Source organism: Apium graveolens, chromosome 2 (assembly GCF_009905375.1).
Source record: "Apium graveolens cultivar Ventura chromosome 2, ASM990537v1, whole genome shotgun sequence".
NCBI classification, from domain to species: domain Eukaryota; kingdom Viridiplantae; phylum Streptophyta; class Magnoliopsida; order Apiales; family Apiaceae; genus Apium; species Apium graveolens.
Window position 1 is genome coordinate 70,773,461 of NC_133648.1, and position 21,027 is coordinate 70,794,487.

The following is a 21,027-nucleotide window of genomic DNA, read 5'->3' on the forward strand; positions in this document are numbered from 1 at the left end:
CTGTGACTGAGGTACTATCTTAGTCCTCTTTTCTCTTGAAGAAGAAGGCTTCACAGGATGTGCTGAAGGTTGTGGTTGAGTTTGAGGTTGGTGAAAGATGGTATGTTCTGTTGGCTGTTGTGTTGGTTGTGATGAGTTGGTGGGTTGAACATCAGGATAGACAGTTGTATAAGTGTGTGGATCAGCATTTACCAAGTTTTGTTTTACTGATTGAGGTATTTTAAGGGTCTCATCACTTGTTTCTTATTATCAGCATTTAACAATCATTAAAGGCCCTTTTTGCAAGCCTAAAAGGTGAAATTGAATCAGTGGCTAGTCGGGGTTCATCAGCATAATAAAAAGTATATATAAGCTGAAAGAATCTAGCAAAATAGACTACATACCTATCTTTTGTCATCCTATCCCCTATGAAACCTAGCACAACACTTGCAAAATCAAAATGAGTTTGATTGATAAGGGCATACCCGATTTGCTGACTTATGATGGGAATAGCATCAAAGTTGGAGCATTTATTAGCAAATGCCTTGGTGATACAATCAAAGAAAAAGCTCCATTCCTTTCGGATATGTGATCTTTTCAATTGACCTAGCTTTCCCAAGCTTTGCTCATAGCCCAAACTGGCCATAAGCTACTGTAAAACAGGATCCTCCACTGTTGAGAATGTACAGTCTTCAGATTTAGCTTCTTTTTCTTCACCATCTCATATGGTGTCTTTCCATGCTTGTTAATAAGTGTTGCATTCTGAGTAAAACAAGCAGTCTGCACAGCTTCAGCCCAAAAATAGGTTGGTAACTTTGCTTCATCAAGCATAGTTCGTGCAGCTTCAATAAGAGTTCTATTATTTCTTTCAACAACTCCATTTTATTGTGGAGTTCCAGGAGCAGAGAATTCCTGCTTTATTCCATGATCTTTGCAGAACTCTTCCATGATCAAATTCTTGAACTCAGTGCCATTATCACTTCTTATGATTTTCACAGAGTCTTTGACCAATTTTCCAGTTGTTTGACATGATCAATCAAGATAGATGCAGTTTCACTTTTTGTGTGCAAGAAATACACCCATGTGTATATGGTGAACTCATCCACTATGACCATAGCATATTTCTTCTTTGCAATAGACATGACATTCACTGGACCAAATAGATCAACATGTAGTAGGTGATAAGGCTCAAGAATTGAAGATTTAGTCTTGCTCTTGAATGAAGATTTTCTTTGTTTTGCCTTTTGACAGGTATCACAAAGGCCATCAGGAGCAAATACTGATTTTGGCAGTCCTCTCACAAGATCTTTCTTGACAAGTTCATTTATATTGTTAAAATTTAAATGAGAGAGTTTTTTGTGCCAATCCCGGCTTTCTTCAATTGATACTCTGCTTAACAGACAGATTGCAGAACCATCAGAACTTGTTGAAAGATTGGCTTCATAAATGTTACCATGCATGTATCCTTTCAGAACAACTTTGCCTGTAGATTTGCTTACAACTTCACAGTGTTCTTTAAAGAAATCCACATGATAACCTCTTTCACAGATTTGACTAACACTCAGCAGATTGTGTTTAAGTCCTAAGACTAGAGCTACTTTTTCAATGATGACATTCCCAAGATTGATATTGCCATATCCCAGAGTTTTTACCATGTTGCCATCTCCATAGAAACACCTGGGCCAGCTTTCTCCACAAAGTCTGATAGCAGGGCTTTATTTCCAGTCATATGTCCTGAACATCCACTGTCCAGAACTAGGATATTTTTCCTGTTGCCCTGCAATCACAAAGACCACTAATGATTAGTTTTAAGGACCCAGACTTGCTTGGATCCTTTGGCCTTATTAAGTTTGTTAACATTTACAGCGAATTTAACATCAGAGTTTATGTTAACATTTTTCTTATCAGAATTTACAGTATCAGACTTTGCATCAGAACTTACACTAGAAGGAATAATGTTAACTTTCTTTAAAGAAGGTTTTATTTGATAATAATCATAGTACAAGCTATGATATTCCTTACAAGTATAAATGGAATGCCATAAACTACCACAATGAAAACAAGGATTTTGTGGCCTATATCTAACATACTGACTCTTAACTCCTGATTATGAAGGTAAGGAATTTATGTTTTTATTCTTCCTGCAAAAAGAAGCCAGATGGTTAGAATTTCCACAGTTATAACATTTCTTTCTAGGAGCATTAGGAACAGGCTTATAATTATTGCTTTTATTCACACCTTCCTTTCCATTCCTATTTTTCCTAGGTGGCTTTACCTTGTTTATATTCTTAACATTTTTCATCTTATGCTTAAGCTGCTTCTTTGTCATTAAGCCTATGTTAACTTCAGTTGGCTTATCCTATTTTGGTTTGTCAGAAGTTAATTTCTCTTTAACTTCTGATTTATCAATATCAGACTTTACAACTACAAACTTAACAGGATTTACCTTTGGCTTTTGTTTAACAACTATAGTCATTCCTTTTCTTAAAAGCCAAATTTTCAGAAGTTAACCTTTCACATGTTAAAGTTTGATCTCTATAACTAATGAACATGGTTTTAAGATATTTTCTCAACTCAGTAATATCATCAGTATGAAAAGCATAAGTTGTTTGAGGTACCTTTAACTAAGCAGCTTCAGAACTGCTATCAGCATTTGCCATCAAAGCATAGTTCACCTCACTTTCAGAATCTGAAGTGTCTGTCCAACTTTTCTTCTTTGTGATAAGTGCCTTGCCTTTGTCACCTTTTCCTTTTTTGCGGTCAGGAGATATGTGGCCTTTCTCACCACAATTGTAGCATTTAACATTTGAGTAATCTCCTCTTTCAGACTTTCCAGCTTTGCCTTCAGATTTTTTGAATCCCTTCTTATCAAAACTTCCACTTTTCCTGGAAAACTTCTTTCCCCTTCTGAATTTCCTATAAGTTATCTTTGTGATACCTTTCACCATAAGAGCACACAATTTCATCATCTTTTCATCATCATCCATCTCAGATAGACTTTCAGTTTCTGAATCCTCATCACTATCAGAACTTGATGACTCAGGATCAGACTTTGTGATGAGAGCCTTTCCATTGCCTTTCTTTGAGACAGCCACTTTAGGGGATTCCTCCTCAGCCTTAAGAGCAATTGTCCTTGACTTTCTCCCATGTCTCTTGCTTCTTTGATCCATCTCAAGTTCATGAGTTTTGAGCATACCATAAAATTTCATCAAGAGTAGTTTCATCAAGAGCATAGTTGTCTCTTATAGTAGTTGCCTTCAAGTCCCAACTTTCAGGAAGAGCTAAAAGGAATTTAAGATTAGTATCTTCAAGATCATATTCCTTATCCACCAGTGACAGATCATTCAAGAGTTTGACAAATCTGTCATATAAACCAGTTAATGACTCATCAGGTTTTGAGTCAAAGTGCTCATACTCTTGAGTGAGTATAGTCCTCCTGTTTTTCTTAATTGAATCAGTTCCCTGACATCTTGTCTCCAAGGCATCCCATATCTCCTTTGCAGTCTTGCAGTTAATTACCCTGTTTGACATGACATTATCAATGGCACTATGCAGTAAATGTCTTACCTTTGCATCATTTGCAATAGATGAGATATCTTCAGTTGTATATTCACTTTTCTCCTTTGGTACAGTCTGTGCTGGCTGATCTGCAACTACAACAGAGAGCTTGGTTGGCTTATGTGGTCCTTCATTAATTCTGTCAAGGTATTCTGGATCTGTAGCTTCCAGAAACATAAACATCCTCACCTTCCATATGGGATACTCAGAAGGTTTCAGTATGGGAACCCTAATAGTCTCATATCGATTATGGATTTGAGTCTTTGGAGTTTCTTCAGTTTTGGTGGACTTGGTTGGAGTTTGTGTTTCTTCAGACATGATTGTTTTTGGATCTTTACTGTATGTATGTTAATAGATTGCTCTGATACCACTTGTTAGGTCACACACACTGTAGAAAGGGGTTGAATACAGTGTCTAGCACAATCAAATCGAATTAAGAACACAAGTATGAAACACAAAATAATCTTATTAATAAAACAGTATTACAATGGAACCGTCCTCTCTCAGTGATGAACAAATATCACGAGAGCTGCTAGGGTTACAATGAATAATATTCTCGAATAATATAACACATATAGTGTAAACCCTATGCTGTGTTTATATAGACACACAGTTACAAGATAATCTTCTAATTGATATCGAACATAAGTCTGCATCCTAAAATATATCAACTAGTTATCTTTTCTTACAAGTATTCTATTCTTCATAGAATTCTTCTTCATGCATATCTCTTCTTGTTTTAGTCTCGATCTTCTTTCCTTCAATCAGCCGCCTTCCTTATCTGAAAGTCTCCTTAAGTCCTGATATTATCTCCTGATAAATATCTTCTGATAACTTAAGTTCTGATATCTTAAGTCATGACTTCAATATAAGTACTGATTTCCAGTTAAGTCCTGATTTATCCTGTTAGTTAAGATCTGAAAACTAAACACAAATCATCATTAGACATGACATCACAAATATATCTATCATTAATGAATAAATGAAATGTAAAATAACAGACCCAATACTAATAGTAATAATAATAACTGTAATGTTTTTTTAAATTACCTTGTATAGATTTTTTTAAGATATTAATATTGAATTTTTCAGATAATTTAATATTAAAGTGTGTTGTCTTTTTACAAATTAATTTATGAATTTGTGAGTATATGAATATGTACAAAATGGATCAATATGGATTATCCTTGATAAGGAGGAAGATGAGTGATCAAGGAGAACTACTTGTAACATAATTAGTTATTATAAATACTACATTTGTTATGTATACGGTGTTACGTGTGATTGGTATGACTAGGCATAACCTACACCAAATCCATGATAAAATGTCTTAGAATAGATAATTGGAATGCATTGATCATGGATGGTGCTGGAACTTGTAAGAGTAAACTATGAATGAATAGACTGACATTTTATGTACTTCGTGAGTAAGGGATATATATGTTTTAAGGGGTACTCGAAATATGAGTTTAAAAGAGATTATATCTATGTTCTCATATAAACTAACTCAAATTATAAAAAGAATAGGCTGACATGAACTTATTTTCTTATAAGTGGACAAAGTATTAGCAAATAATTCAACTTTTGCATCTTTGTTGTTCTAAAGTTATATTAATATTTAATGAAAAAGTCTACCCCAATTACAGAGGATTGTGAGTTCAACAGATGGAATTATTTTAAGTTACACCTTATAATAACTTGAATTTAACTCTTTAATATAAAATATTATATTATTTGATGTATTGGTAAATAAGCCTCTGTATTTGTATATTGTAGGATTGCTTATGAGTTCTGAATGACATGTTTGTTAGTGTCCACTTGACAAATGAGTAAAGAGAACGTTACAAAAAGGCAACTTGAAATGAATGTTTATTTGGAGGATGAAATAAATGTTTTAGGTGTATGTAACCCAAATATAAAATTTATATTTGTCTTTCCTGGTTGGAATTTTTTTCCCATTATGGTCGTGTTTTGAGAGATGCGACTCTGGGCAAAATGTTTAAAGGTGCATAAAGGTAATTTAAGAAATTAATTAAGTAAAGCATCTTAATTAAAATCATTATTAATTTATTTTATAGTATTATAGGTTGTTACTACTTGGTGGATGCTGGTTATACTAGTTGTGAGGGAGTTTTAGCACCTTTTAGAGGACACCTTTTTCACTTGGGGGAACATCAAACTGCAAGTGCAGAAGAATACTTCAATATGAAACATTTTAAAGAGAAATATGTAATTGAAAGAAGTTTCAGTTTGCTGAAGGGAAGGTGGGGAATACTAAGAAGTCCTTCCTTTTTATCCAATTCGCACACAAACTCGTATAGTATTAGCATGTGTTTTACTACATAATTTATTTCAAAAGTACATGCTTACATATATTTTGTGGTTGACGATGATTCAGATGGAGAGAATATCGAGGACGATGAAAGTGATGATGTATAATATCTCGTAATTTTTAGGATGATATTAATAATAGAATAATAGAAAAAAGGGATTAAAATTGGATTAAAATTGAGATTTAAAAATTGAATTAGACTAACGGGTCTAAAATTTGGATCAGAATTTAATAGAGATAACTTGTAGATTAAGAATAAAGGTTTTGAAATATTATAAATACATCATCTTCATTTTCCTCATTTTTTAATATCAAAATTCGTAGGGCTTTTAGGCACATAAATAAGCAATCTTGTAAAATTTGTATAAAATTCATCGTACATCGAAATTCGATCATTCTGAACTTTTCGGAAAGGTCTTTTCATTCTATACAACTTTCATGATCATGTTTTCCAAGAAAACATCGTTCAGAGGAGACAAAAAGGCTATATTCAGATCTGGGAAGAATTGGGATCGTGGAGTTTTTCAAGTTTTTAGATGTGTACTAAGGATTAAATATGTGTTCTGATGTTAATTATTTATTTCCGTAATTGAGGTAAATAACTTTTCGTTACTCCGTATTATTATGTAATGTTTGTTTGCTTATATGTTCTCAATTATTGTATAAGTAACTATACGTTAATTCGTGTATACTGTGTAACGTGCTAGATTGTGTGTTATTATATGTTATGTAATATTTGTTTAGTCGTTATAAGTGTGATATCGATATGTGATTAATAAGATAACAATTTTCAGAAATCCCTAGCCTTAGTAATGTATAAGAAATAGATACCGATCACTAGATAGTGTGATACATATAACATAAAACTAGTTTGTCCACGTTCCTGAACACATCGATACCTTGTCAAGTTTCGGTTTCACTTGACGAGAGACGTAAACTAGCCCCCAATCAAATAATAATAATAATAACTATAACCCGTTCACTTGGGAAGTGTGGCATAAAGTATAAGATGACGATCATTGACAATGTGCGGCATGAAGTGTGATTTAGGAGTGTGAGATTTAAGAAAATAATTTGATTTTAAGATTTATTAACTGATTAAGAATTTTGATTTTGTGAATTATAGTATATGAGTGCATCTCTTTGATATATTATGTGTATCTTTGAAATTATTGTTATCGAATAATATTTGTCAAGTGTCACATCGCAAAAATATTTTCTGAAAAAATAAAACTATTTTAAGTCGTGAGACGGTAGTTGCTTGCTGAGCTTCGCATCTCATTCTTTCAATTTTCCGGTTCCGTCTAAAATTTGAGTTGGATAACATTGGAATTGGAATTCGAGGACTTTAGGTTTGGAATAGATTGACTTTTAAACATCCGTTAGCTGCGTTTTTGTAATAGTCACCTTTGTAAATAAATTTTGAGTTACTAATCGGCTTTTGTATCAGTTTTAATTTAGATTTAATAGTCGAAAAGTTCGGACCGTTACATGATGAAGTTGTATACATGATAACTTTTGTGCAATCATCAAATGCTTGGACAACTTACAGAAATGAATTAGCACAAGATTATCTTTTACACAGAGATCTAGATAGGGATTTTGGATTTAACATTGTTATCTATTTTTAAATTTTTTATTTTTAGTCTTCACTTTAAATGTTGAATTCTAAATTTTGTTTATTTTAATAAAAGTATTGCTTGATAATGGATGGATTTTACTTTATAAAATAGTTTTGATTATGTATGCTTGATTAATAATTTTTCTTAAATAGTTGTATACATAATTTTTCTTAAATGCTATTATAACCAAATGAAAAGTTATGAATTAATAGTATTTTAGATGATATTGTGAGATTTTTAATAGAAAATTAAAAATCATATTGTATAAATTACTAGAATTTATACATATTCATTTGGTTGTAACAAGATTAAAAAATATATATAGAATTTAATAAAATAATTTTTAATTCTCGAACACATATTTTAAGATTTTTATTTGATATTTATTAAAACTGTAGTGATTTAAATAATATTCCGTTAAATTTGGACTTCCATATTTAAGCCGTTCAAAAATACATCAGGAGTCATGACTCGGGGGTCTGTAACGTATCAAATTTCCCGCATTTTGCAATCTGCTTTGAATTCTCCTCTTCTCCCGGTCAACATACAATATATCTCAATATACACGCAGTTAAGCACTAAACCAACTCATCTTCATCCGTTCACTGCAATTCAGTTCGTCATTCAATCGTACGTATTATTGAACTTCTATCTTTCATCGTTTACTCGAATTGCTTTTTAATTTTCAATTTGCTACATTAATTGCTGAATTTATTTGAATATGTAGCCAAGTGTTTCACTCTTCTTCGCTAATTAGATTTGTATTGCGTAGTTTCAAAACCTGTATTTGATTACGTTATTCACTAGTTATGTCGTGCCTTTGTGTTGTTCGATAAAATGTTAGATGTGAAACATAGACTATATGTATTTTAGATGGCGCATAATTGATTTTTTAGGGTTTAATTGCACATTGTGAGTTTAGATTACAAAATTGTTCGGTATAGAATGCGTAGTAGTGATCATGCCTCTCTACTGCCGTTGCTGTAATTTTGTATCGAGATTTTTGAAGTTACCTCGAACATTTCTATTTCACTGTGAACATGTTTCCGCATTATTATGTTAGTCTAAAACCTTATTACACTTGCAGTTTATGCAATTTAAACGACAAATCTGTCATTTCGACGGTACATTTTTTCAATATATATATTAGGGATAATGTATCTGAAATTGTTCTGTTCCCTTAAATTTCGTATAGGTTTTTAGGTTAAGGTGTATGTTCTAGGCGAGTTTCTGAAATCTGGTCAAATATTACTGCATTGGTAGTAAAGAGGCAGAGTTGATTAATATCTATACCCCAGGATATTCGAATCTACTGCTGTATTAATAATTAGAAAGAATATCATTTTTGTGCAATCTATTTATTTCTCCAGAGACGTGTTGTCATTGCACTCCAAACAATTTTAAGCTTTGGAGGGGTTTATATATTTCATCATGTTACAGTGGATGGGAGGATCAAGACGGAAAGTGACAGCGGTAGTCTACCTGCACTTTTCTTTGTTGTGAGCAGTTTATGCTTGTTAACACATGCAAATTACATTTTAGGAATTGTTCAAAAACTGAAACAGTCTTTATGTTTTTGTATTCATATGATTCTACTGCTAATTTGTTGTATTGATTTTCATGGCGGGTTTTTGCTAGTAGCAAATTATTGCTCCGACAGCTAAACTTGTTGGAAACTTTAGAATAATTAGTTTAGTTAACGATACAGCTTCAAACATGTGTAATCAATGGAAAAGCATAACTGATATAAGCATTATGGCTCTTTTGTAAAATATTAATGAAACAAAACCATATTTAAACTAATAAATGGGAATATCGGAGCCGAAGTGATTTAAAGGCTGAATTGATCCAATGTGACTTTTGTTGTCTGTGACTGGTTGTTATACAAGGAAGCAGAAACCCTAGAGTAAAATTTTGATGTTCTAAGTTTTCTGTCATTACTACCATTATTATTATCCCTTAATCCTTGAAATTATTTTAAACTTTTTCAAGCTTTTAAGATGACAAGACTATTTCTAAAATACAACCCCCTGCAGTCAGTCATTCTATAATTTAATTAATCAATATATGAAAATTCCTTTCTCATGTCAACATATGAGCTGTATTTACAATGGTATATGATGCGTCTCCTGAGATCATGGTTTTTTTTTACTTTCACATATTAAGTAATCATCCTTCCATTTCATGCCATCCTTAAATTGACCTGGGATGAGGAAACTTCAGTCGAGGAAATCAACGTACAAGAGGTACTAAAAAGCCTTTTTCGAGTCCTTATTTTATAATAAAAATTGAAGTTGAAACCTCTTTCTAAGGTTAAAGTTTTAAAATAGTTTAGTAGTTTTTCCTCCCATCCGACAGTAAACAATGAGTTTGATTTTGTAGGCAAAAGCAATATTTTGAGCAAAGGAAGCAACATCAGCAGCAAGTTTCAGCCTGGAAAGATGGTTCTTCTGACATAATAAACACATGCCCTAAACGTTCTATTAATAATCAATCATTGGATATTCTCAGTTTGAAAGATTTAAATACCATTGCTCAGGAACGTAGATCTACTCGCCACAATGGTATATCTCTCTCTCTTTTTCATGTTTACTAAAAGTTTCTACCTCTCCACACAACTTCTTAGCACCTATTTTATTAGGTAGCACTACAATAAAATTTCTATTATTCTTCCACATGGAAGTGTGTACACACTTGTTTGGGAGGGTTAAAGCATTTTCCACTGATGCGCCCCTTGAAGAAAACTATAACTATTAGAGAAGTTGGGATATATGTAAAATAATATATTTGGTTGTCATATGTATTTATTGATGGAGTCTTTGCTCTCGATGTTTCTTGTCATCTACTAGTAATGATGTTATATGGTAGTATAGATCAACAGTCTACAATCTCCAAAACCTTTTACCTGAATTTCTTTTTTCCAAAACCATGTAAGCAGAAGAGAGCTTGGATGATGACGTTTCGACATTGGACTGTCAGACTACACCAGAGATCCCAAATATTCTTACTTCACAAGTAGCTTCAGCTGATCAGACTGAATGTAAAGGAGAGTGTATGTTTCCTAAAACTAGCATCAATTCTTTAATGGGACTAGTGAACTATCTCCGGTTATTTCTCCTCCAAAATTTCTAAGTTAGGATGTTGTGTGCATGGTTATGATAAAAAATTCGTTATCAGTCTACCAATGGAAGACCATGGAACCAGAAAGGTACGTGCCTGACTACGTACTACAAGTTTATCATGTGGGACTTTTTGGTCATCAGCATTTACTAATCTTGCACTAACTTTTATGCACTTCCAGTTAGCGGCTTTGCATTGTCTTTCCTATTCAATAAATCCTAAATGGCATTGTAGAGCCGTATATTACTAGTAATTATATATTTTATAGTCATTTTTTGCTCTACACATTTTTTTGTCTTATATCTGAACACTTGTCGTAAGGACATATTTTTTTGCTAATCGCTGTCATGATCGTGAAAAATTACTATGTTTGATGATTTTAGGGCATCAATGAATTTCAATGGTAGTCACTACAAAGATTTGAGTGCAAGTGGAAAAGTGGAACAATTAGAGATGTCTGATGACGTTCGTAAGTACCAGGAAACTCAGAAGTTAAAATTCTTAAAGTTTCTATCTTCTTGTATATGTATAGTATATAAACTATGTACAGTTGTTTAGGTTCTATCTGTTTTGTCCTATAATCAGTGCAGTTTATCTTTCCAGTTTCTCTGTATGGCTCTATACCTGAATTCGAGAATATGTAATATATAAATGTATGTTATTCAATCGTTTAAGCTTCTATATTTTTTTTCTCTTAATTTGGTTGTTCCTTTACTTGGTGCAAATTTTCTTTGTTTGTATGGTTCTTTACCTGAATATGACGATTGGTTTTGTAGAATTTGGATTAACTATTCCTAGGCAATATCTAATTCTTTTATGAATAATTTCTTTCTCTACCCAGAGCTATCCGTTCTTGGTTTACTTGGTGACGATGGACCACATAACAATTTAGATGGACATTCGCTACATGAAGCTCATGTTGCTTTTTCTGTCGAAGGTAAACTTTCATTTTGTTGATCGGTTTGATGCTTTAGTCCTTCCAGAAACCGTGGTTGACAGTTTGAAACTATCTGATAAGAATAACAGTACACTTTTCCCTGATTAGAGTATTTTCCATGATTTTAAATCATTAGATTTCAAAACCTATTATATTTATAATCGCTGTTGCATTAACATAAGTCAGAATCTGGATATAACTCACCACCAGTGGAACAAATATATCTTAATATCAATTTTTATGGTCCTTTATACCCATTGAATAAATTTCCTATGTTGCTCGGACTCTTTGTTTTACTTCCGAGTACCCGTGTCGGACACTCGACACTCGGACATGGACACTCGGAGTTGGACACTTAAAATAGGCCAAAACATGTATATTTTTTAAAATGTTGCCAAGTCCGATACTTGGACATGTATCCATGTCGGAGACTTTTAGCCGAGTCTGAGTAACATAGTAAATTTCTGATAACATAGTGTTTTTCTAAAATTAAAATTATTTTCTTTACATTTCGGATTCTGATTACCTTGCTTTAATTGCAATTTCTATATAAACATGATAATAATATATTGACATAATAATATATTGACATCAGTTATTTATTTTTATATTTTCAGATACTCTCTAGATGCTCGCGAGTCATTTGAATGCATAAGATCATAGCTCTGTTTTTGATTTCAGGTCTAGGTAAAGTAAAAATGAAAACACCAGTTCATTCACCACGTCGGCCTGTCAGGTAATTTATGGAGATTTAGCAAGTCTTGCCTCTGTTGCTACAGCCGTTGATATAAGTATTTTATAAATACGCCTTGATGGCTAATGGTTAATAATGGCTCTGATGGGTGATTTGCTAGAATACATAATAATGAGATCATTATATGCTATATGATACAAAGAGTAGTAGTGACATCTCTTCAAATGAAACCAAACAAAATCTAGAAAAAGCAGAAGCCGTTTTAAGGAAAGCTGAAGGAAAGAGATTAAATTCTTGAGTAAATCTAGCTCTCTGATGAGCTAAGACATGAGTTAAGACGATCAATTTGATTTTATAATTTGTTGTTTTGCATATCACTATTTCAGAGCTATTTGTGAAATGGAAAGTAGAAGAAAGAAAAATCTGTATATAACAATCCAATTGATATTTGCAGAAAATAGTTTAGTTGTTGACTATTAGGCAGGGCATTAATCAATTTTTATCAGTGAACAAAGAATGATGTGTTTATATTTTTGAACAGTTAAAAGGTGACATATTTGCTACGAACCCTCGACCTCTTTAACTTTAATCTAGATTACTTTATTTTTAGGTGCACTGATCTAAATCTATAACGAGAAGATCCTCACATCTAAGCATTAATGAGATCTCCTGCAAAATACCGTGTAACAGGGACTTTCCTTATAGTTGCTCCTCGTCATCAAGAGGTACAGAAAATGCTCTCCCTGTCAAAATTTTTATCAGCAGGCAGAATGACCTTGCAGCAGAAGTGGTGAGTACATTGTTAAATTTCATCATTTACCCCACAATTTCTCTTTACATTTATAGCTACTTTTCAGTATGCAACAAATTATTTGCAACATTTATTATTATAAAGCTTTGCTTGAAGGATGATCTTGCGAGGTTGTTATTTGCATGTAACTCAGAAGCAAGACAATTTTGGAAATGTGAAAGTTGCATCCACACAATAAGAAGAAAGTTTTATTTCTTAGCGTAGTACGATGTATAAAGGTTACTTCCAGTATGTCCCTCCTTATTCCGGAGCTTGGAAGAGGGGAGAGGTTTTGAAAGAACAGCCTTGTTATGTGAGTAGTTTATGGGAAGTGATGAAACCAGAATGCACCGAATGAAAGAAACTCTATAATACAGCTGGAAATTTCGTTTATGTAGAAGTAGTTACCTGTTGCATAGAAGGATGATGTATGAGAGCCTGGAAGGAGTTGATAAATAATCTAAATAGTTGTGAGGCAACTAAAGGCTTGTATACCTCATTAGAACTTCTTTTAGGCTCTGGGTCATCATTATTATTTCAGTCCCTTTTGGGTGTAAGGATGTCGTCAGTTAGGTTTTTCGCATTTAAAAATCGATAGGAAGGAGGAGGCTTTTAAGATTCTAGTACTCAGGGAACGAGGATTGTGCGTTTACGGATTGTTTCTTTTAGCACCATGTCCTAAATTATCTTGGTTATTCAGTAACTACCTGACTATGATGGGGATATAATTGAGTGTATAAAATTAGGTGATGTGCGCACATAGGTTATTAGAACATTTGAAAACCTTTTTATTTCAATGTTCTTGTCATTTGATCACATAATGTTGTATAATAACTAATTCTCAAGACTATTTTGCTTGTTCCATGTAAGGTCCTTCTGTGCATGCCTGATTCTTGGTGTCTACTGTTGAACAATTATAAAACACAAAGCCATGTGAAACATACGCAAACACTTAATTTGTTATAAATGATTTGGTTTTCATGTATAATATCTTATTGGACAAGTCATACTACCAGGTTTAAGCTCTGTATATGTTTACGGTGTAAAAGATGCAGGACTATATGAGTGAAGATGATGACATTTTGTATCATGAGAGCAAGTTACCTCCAAGGATTATGATGGATTCTTTTAATTACTCTGAACGCGAGAACGTAATGGGCAAAGGGTGCTTGCAAATTATCGATAAGGGTTCCTATTTGAAGAATGGTGTTGGAAACGAGTACATCTTCAACATTGAATATGAAAATGATAACACGTGGACTGGTAGTGTTCGAACTTCCTTCTACTAGTTAACATGTTTCATAAATATTGTCTATTCTTTCTGTAGCTATTTCCACTTTCCTTAGAGAATTTTAATGGTTCATTTCAATTATTTTTGAAATATTGTACACGTGAAACCTTCTGCAATTATGACCAGCACTCCAGCAGAAATATGAATGATAGTTAATATAGTGACCTTGAATGTCGAAAAACTTCTTTAATCTCCTACATGTGTAACCCTAAGCTGGGGGTAAGTTCATGGATAGTGTTTCAAACTTTCGCTACTCATTAGCGTATCAGCAAATTCTTGTCTGTTGATTAATTGTAATATTTCAGATTCTTTAACTTGCAAGCCTAATTTCTGAATTGGTTATCTATTTACTCTTACCTTTATTGTCAGAGCATTCTACCTTACCAGACGATGACTTTCTTTTTAAAAGCAAGTGTCATTCATCTTGGAAGTCCGAGCCTTATCAAACAAATGCATACTCTTCAGATTATTTCAATTTTGAAAGTCATGTAGAGAATGACTTTGCATTTCAATCCAACATTAATACGAACAGGTGTCTGTTTGTAATTCTACCTTTTTTTCCTTCAAAAATGTTTTTCTCTTTATTTTCTTGATGAAGCTGCAATGCATGTGCAGGGGGTGCACAAAAGACATGAATACACTACATATGTTCGGTGCGTTCTTTCAGCAACTCGAAACGTTTCCCATATCTTTAGTGCCTGAAGTTTAACTTATTCTTATTAATTTTCTTGTGGAACACTACCCCCACCCCAAAAAAAAGAAAAAAAGAAAAATAAAGCTGCTAGTTTTATGCTTTACACCACTGGACCTTCCATTTCTGTATTCGTAGTTATCTATATTTTACCGCCATCCCAGCTACTTTCTCCCTTCTGAAATTCATTAATAGGATTCGCCTTATCGTAAAAATGGAACAGGAAGTGTCACAACATCTAAATTAATTGGCATATCAGAAAGGAAACAAATATACCTAATTTAGGAAATATGACTCCCTTGCTTAATATTTTTATTATAATACATACTTATTTAGAATGAGCTTAATGGCCAGAGGGTACACATTACCCCCTTCTCATCATAAGAAAAAGAAAATGTTTATGTCCAGTATGTTGCAAAATTCTAATTTGATGTGAAAATACAGTTCAAGGAAATGAATCATGACTCTGTCCTGTTTATAAGTGACAAGAAGAAATCTAATGGTTTAACAGTGTTTTCAAATTCTGTTGTTCCTTCACCTTTCCACTTGAGACAATGAAATGCAGTGTGTGGAGTTTGCTTAAAAGATATCGTAGCATATCTCGATAATAGATAAATATAAGGTCATATCCAGTACACATCCTCCTGCATTAGCAGAGTCTAGGGAAGGTCTGATGTCTATAACCTTTTTCTTACTTTTCATGAAGAAGCTTTTCAGGGTTTCCAATCCCTGACCTGGCAAACAATAAGCAGACAAAAGAATAAGGAAATGTTACCTCTTCTTCCTAGAGAAAGTTGATTCTAAGTCTTAATCAATAACATAGCTTTACCCTCCTGACCTTCAGTATCTCTCATTTTTATTAATTCCATTCAAGCTGTTTGAGAAAAATGGATACTTTTTGAGATATATCTGAAGAAGTTGCAATTTTCTAGGTGGAACACAATTTCTGCATTAGCCATTTGGTCCATGTGTATTTTGTAATGTAAACACAGTCCTATCAAAAAGCAAACGTAACTAATTAAGATTTTAAAAGTTTGGTGATGAATTGAGTACGAGGTTTGGCTTGGGTCATTAGAAGTGGATAGGGGAAGCAAAGCTAGATTTTTTTTCATTCAGCATCACTGGCTGAAGTTAATACGTATATTGAATTAGATTTAAGCTCTTTTACCTCCATTCCCAGTACACATGTATGCTGAATTGTTTGTAAAATTATAATTTTGATATGGAGATTGGGAATAGCTGACAATATAATGCGATTTTATTGCTTTAATATGTCAAATATGTGTATCAGTTATCATTTTACTACTAACAGAATAGTAATTATAGGAACTTTGGCAGTTATTTTCTGACATTTATTATCTTTTCTTGCTGATTAATCAGATCCAGTTACTCCTTGTGCCAAGCATCAACTATCTGAAAATTATTCTGACTTTACTAATTCAAACGGAACCTGGTATATCACTTTTGCCGAGTGTATTCTGTGTAACTTCAACTTTCAACATTTATTTTATGGAATTTTTATGTCTCAGGTATCCAGGTTTAGAGAGAACTTCTTTCGTTAGATCTGCAATTAACCAACCAGCTTGGTCCTGCTTTGAAACTGAAAATGAAAGAGAGAATTTGAGTTTTCTGAGGTTATAGTTTCTCATGAACTTTTTTTGAATTGCTTTATTCCATAATTAAATACTGTTCTTTTTCTTTCTTTTTTTTTACCATTTAAGCTGATCTCATTTGTTTGGTGTACCTTTTTAAAAATTTGATAGTGAAAATTCCTGCTCATCCAATTCAGGTATGACACCTTCCTCCCACCCCACCCCACCCCACCAAACAAAATATGTAGAATTCTTCCAACAACTTCCCATTTTATTTCCTATATCTATGCAGCATGGTACAAAGCCGATGGAAACCCACCTTTAGATTTATTGAGAAAGAAAATGAGAGCTCATGGCACAGAATATTGCTGCCCTGTAAGGAAGAAAGGTGTGAAGAATAAATATAACCATGGATTACACTGCACAAAGCAGGAAAATCTCCAGCACAGGGATTATATACGTGAATCAGGAAATTGTCCAACACCGACCACTAGTTTCCAGAGAAGAAAAGGTCCACATGAAAATTGGCTGTTTGAGGATGATGTTACTGGAAGTAGAAATTCAGGTTTGGGATCTTTTCGCCACACTTCAGATTTGGAAGATAGTCAGCCCTCAAGTTTCCAGCATTGGAATGAAGATCTGTTTAATGTAGATTCTGTCCCTGAAATACAAGTTGATGCCCAATTATTTCCTAAAAGTTCTCGGGGTGGTTTCCAAGCCAAACATTTTCCCCTTTGCATGGATAAACTGGAATGCTGCGAACCTAATACTTGTAACCACTCTAGTGAAACCAGTTTCCTCCCAAAAACTAGCTCCAGGTCAGGCAAGTCAACTCTTTCTCCAGTATTTGGTGTAGGAGGTAATACTCGGTGTTCATTCAGGGGCATTGTTCCTGAGGGTGATATTCCACTGTGCGAAAGATTTTGCCTAGACGGGGAAAAGGAGTTAGAAGTATCAGTACCTAATAGTGACAAATCTGAGCTTCAGGAAGAAGCTTGTGATGGGAGTAATTGTTTGTCCTCAGAGAACAAAAATATCGGGGATGCCTTGGATGCTGGAGATAGTTGCAGCCATTTCAATGTTGCAAAAGATATAAGTCAAGAAATGGAGGGCGTCAAAGAGACATGTTCTCCAGAACAAGCAGAATATGCATCATCAATTAAGGGTTTGGAGGCACCTGACAGTATTGAGAGTGATCTTGATGGAAAAACGTATGCTTGATCAATTAAATTTCGACTTCTAAATTTTTTTTGTTTAAATCTTTATTTTTCACCCCGTTTACTTGTTGAAAGTCATTTTTTTTTCAGGAAGGAGGATAATATTGTGTCCAGCTATCAAAAAAATGTCCACAGTCATCCATCTCAAAACAGGTGTAAAGGTCCATAGTGTTCTGTTCTTTGTTATTGCGTTCTCTTGTGCTCCATTTGGTTGGGAAGAATGAACTTGGTTGGGAACGGAACAAAATTTATACTACTATTTTGTGGATAAATATTGTCTAATTTTCAATCATTTCTATATTCTTTTCCTTTCCTACCAATTTATACTAGAACTCAAACCCACTAATCTGATAACATATGCTCCTTTCATGTCATTTTCACCCGTACTTATCATAAAAAGTTTGTCTTCCATTCTATCATTATTACCAGACAGAGCATTAGTTTTGTATATATGGAGTGCGTGAAATTATTAATCCTTTTGTGGTTACTTTAACGGGAAGTGTATCTTCTATCATTGACAACACAGATATGGAAGAGTCAGGACCTAAAGCGAGAAATATGGAAAGCAAGAAGCAAAAGAACATCACTGATTCAGCTTCCCAGGGGATGGTGCTTGAAAGCTATGCAATTCAACTTCTGTCTGTGCATGTGCTGAAGGAAGCATCTAACTGGAGGATTGGGAACAAGGTACATAATACGTTTTACCCTATGTTGCTCGGACACTTCGTTTTACTTCCGAGTACCCGTGTCGGACACTCGACACTCGGACATGGACACTCGGAGTTGGACACTTAAAATAGGCCCGAAACATTTATATTTTTTAAAATGTTGCCAAGTCCGATACTTGGACATATATCCATGTCGGAGACTTTTAGCCGAGTCTGAGTAACATAGGTTTTACCTATAATTGATGAGGGACTTCTGTTAAATTCAAGCAAAGAGCAATGTAATTATTGCTTCTTTCAGTGTGTATTCATGCAGGATAATTATGCTAAAATTTATGTAATTAATCTTATAGACCCACAATATAGCAGTTTACATGGCATAATACGACTATTTATGCACAAGCACCACATGCTGATATATATAAAAAAAGTCATAATGGAAGGAAATAAAAACTAATGCGAGTATAAACCAATTAAAGGTCTTGGTTTCTCTAAGAGGTCAGGGGTTCGACCCCTGGCGTGTGCGTTAGTTTAATTATGAAAAAAGAAAAAAATTATTGCATCATGCTCATATAATTGTTGCAGTACCTCTGTATATATCATAGCCGGACAGCATATATAGGTTTTAAGCTAGTTTAGTAGTTTTTTAGATAGACAGAAATGTAAAGAAAAAAGCTAAACAAGAGAAAGAAACACTAACAATATAAAAGTAACAATCACAGACTTGGATGCCTACCCTAAATGTGACTTCCAGTAGTACATGCTTCCTTTAAATCACAAGATATATAATCACAAGATATTCACATACCCTACAATCAGACAATATGAACAATGATTGTTGACGTACCTAGAGAGGCGGATCCAGGGGGTCCCTGCCCCCCTTGAGATGAGAATATTTAGCGAGTAGAATGTATTATGTGGGTATTGTATTTGCAGTTCAGCTGGTAATTGGTAGTGTTCTCTATTCTGCACACCCGCGTTCGAGCCTTTGCTGCTGTCTTCTTTATTGCTGTTCCATTTGTCTTTATAATTATAAAGTTTATGTTAAAATTAAATATTAATTTTCATTATTTATTATTTTTCCAGACCCCCTTGAAAAAAGTTTCTGCTGGAAGTACCTGTTTATAGTCAATATAATAGTTTAGGCAGATAGGTTGCAAAGCAGCTACTATATAGTTTAGTCAGATAGGTTAGAAGCAGCTACTATATAGTTTAGTCAGGGGTTTTGAAGCAGCTAAATCCTAAATGTTAAAATTGGTGTGTTTCATACATAATGAATTGTAAAAAGAAAAACTAAAAAAGTAAGCTAAGAGACGATGACATTACTAATTTGTTCACCCTTTTATATATGTGAGTAGCAGTTTTCAGTTGTACATGGTCCAAATTATCTGTGACACAGGACATGCATGTTTTCATCATCAATCTACCATGTGAGAAACAAGACCAGGTTTCGTAATGGATATACATATATACTTTTCTAAAATCTGATGGAGTGGTAAAGTTTTGTGGATTGAAGCTTAGGAAACAAATTTACAATTACATTTTTAGGTTTAACTAGGAATATCTGTGTATATATAGTATGATTCTTAGTTTTCTATAACAGAAAAAAAATTGGTCAATATTTTTTCTTAATTTCTGTTGCGCTGTATAGTTGTGTCATTAGTTATTCAATAGAAAGTAAGCGTTCTGAAATATTAATTTTAATCCGGTCCTGTCCGTGAAGTTCGGTTAACTAAATTAGGAACTTAATGGATATGTTTCCGGAATGTCAAAGTGCTTACCCCAAAATAGTAGGTCTAGTTTGTTTTTGTTAGAATGTTCTCTTACCTATTATTGTGAAACTGAAGAAAGGGGAATAGGGTACACAGTACACACATATTTGGTAAAGAAAGGCTAACCTAAGTTTTTCTTCCAGGAAGACTGATGACACTTGCCAGACTAAGAAGTGAACTTTCAGCTGTTATTGCTCATCAGTCGAGCTCATCTATCTAGCAGGCCTAGTGACAACTTCTCCGCTGTTGCAACTGCTTGAGTGGCAAAGATGGGGTAGATTTAGTGGATCATCACTGTTAGAATAGTATAATACCAGGAATCAAACTTTTATGTGACATGCTTGACCAAATTATTTTTTTATTTGTTGCTAATTAAATTTGAGAATGTCAATATATCCATGACAACATTCATCTGGGGCAAGTTCGATTAAAGTGCTGTTGTATACATTTCTTTAAACATGCGGGCGGGTATTGTTTTCTTATTTCGGGCTTTAAGCAGCTCTTTGATATTTAAGAAAAAATCTGAAAAAAGGCCCCAAATGTCACTTTTGGGGGGTAAATGACCCTCATTGTCACTTTCTGAATAATTAGCCCAAAATGTCACTCAAAAACGGAGTTTCGGGTGAAGTTTTTGTTATTAATGAAAAACGCAATTTCGTGTTCTGTTTTCAATTTTTTTAAAAAAAATAAATTTGAAAACTCAACTTCAGTTCGTGTTTATGGGGGCAAAACGCAATCTTAGAATGAGTTTTACATATTAACTCATT

General features: G+C 33.7%; 1 protein-coding gene and 1 long non-coding RNA gene across 8 annotated transcripts; one reads left to right on the plus strand and one right to left on the minus strand.

Annotated features, from left to right (window-relative positions):
• Positions 1 to 7,952: 7,952 nt before the first annotated feature.
• Positions 7,953 to 20,681, plus strand: LOC141707518 (uncharacterized). 6 transcript variants are annotated; one of them, XM_074510721.1, is made up of 20 exons: positions 7,984 to 8,121; positions 8,862 to 8,964; positions 9,715 to 9,737; positions 9,874 to 10,055; positions 10,430 to 10,543; positions 10,669 to 10,699; positions 10,995 to 11,080; positions 11,453 to 11,548; positions 12,230 to 12,284; positions 12,933 to 13,032; positions 14,082 to 14,295; positions 14,693 to 14,855; positions 14,939 to 14,976; positions 16,395 to 16,467; positions 16,544 to 16,648; positions 16,778 to 16,803; positions 16,899 to 17,817; positions 17,914 to 17,984; positions 18,350 to 18,510; positions 20,408 to 20,681. In XM_074510721.1, the coding sequence occupies exons 2-20, from the start codon at positions 8,923 to 8,925 to the stop codon at positions 20,435 to 20,437; spliced, it is 2,529 nt and encodes an 842-aa protein (XP_074366822.1). In that variant the 5' UTR covers positions 7,984 to 8,121; positions 8,862 to 8,922; the 3' UTR covers positions 20,438 to 20,681. The 6 variants fall into 6 exon arrangements, 5 of the variants coding, with proteins under 5 accessions (XP_074366821.1, XP_074366819.1, XP_074366820.1 ...); XM_074510720.1 differs by lacking the exons at positions 8,862 to 8,964; positions 9,715 to 9,737 and having other exon boundaries at positions 7,953 to 8,121; positions 20,404 to 20,681; XM_074510718.1 differs by lacking the exons at positions 8,862 to 8,964; positions 9,715 to 9,737 and having other exon boundaries at positions 7,953 to 8,121.
• LOC141707519 (uncharacterized) lies at positions 15,362 to 20,525 on the minus strand. Of its 2 annotated transcripts, none has more exons than XR_012569087.1 (3): positions 20,387 to 20,525; positions 19,336 to 19,606; positions 15,362 to 15,748 (listed from the first exon to the last, which is right to left on the minus strand). It is a non-coding gene; the product is annotated as an uncharacterized LOC141707519 (long non-coding RNA). The 2 variants fall into 2 exon arrangements; XR_012569088.1 differs by lacking the exon at positions 15,362 to 15,748 and adding an exon at positions 18,510 to 18,724.
• Positions 20,682 to 21,027: the final 346 nt, after the last annotated feature.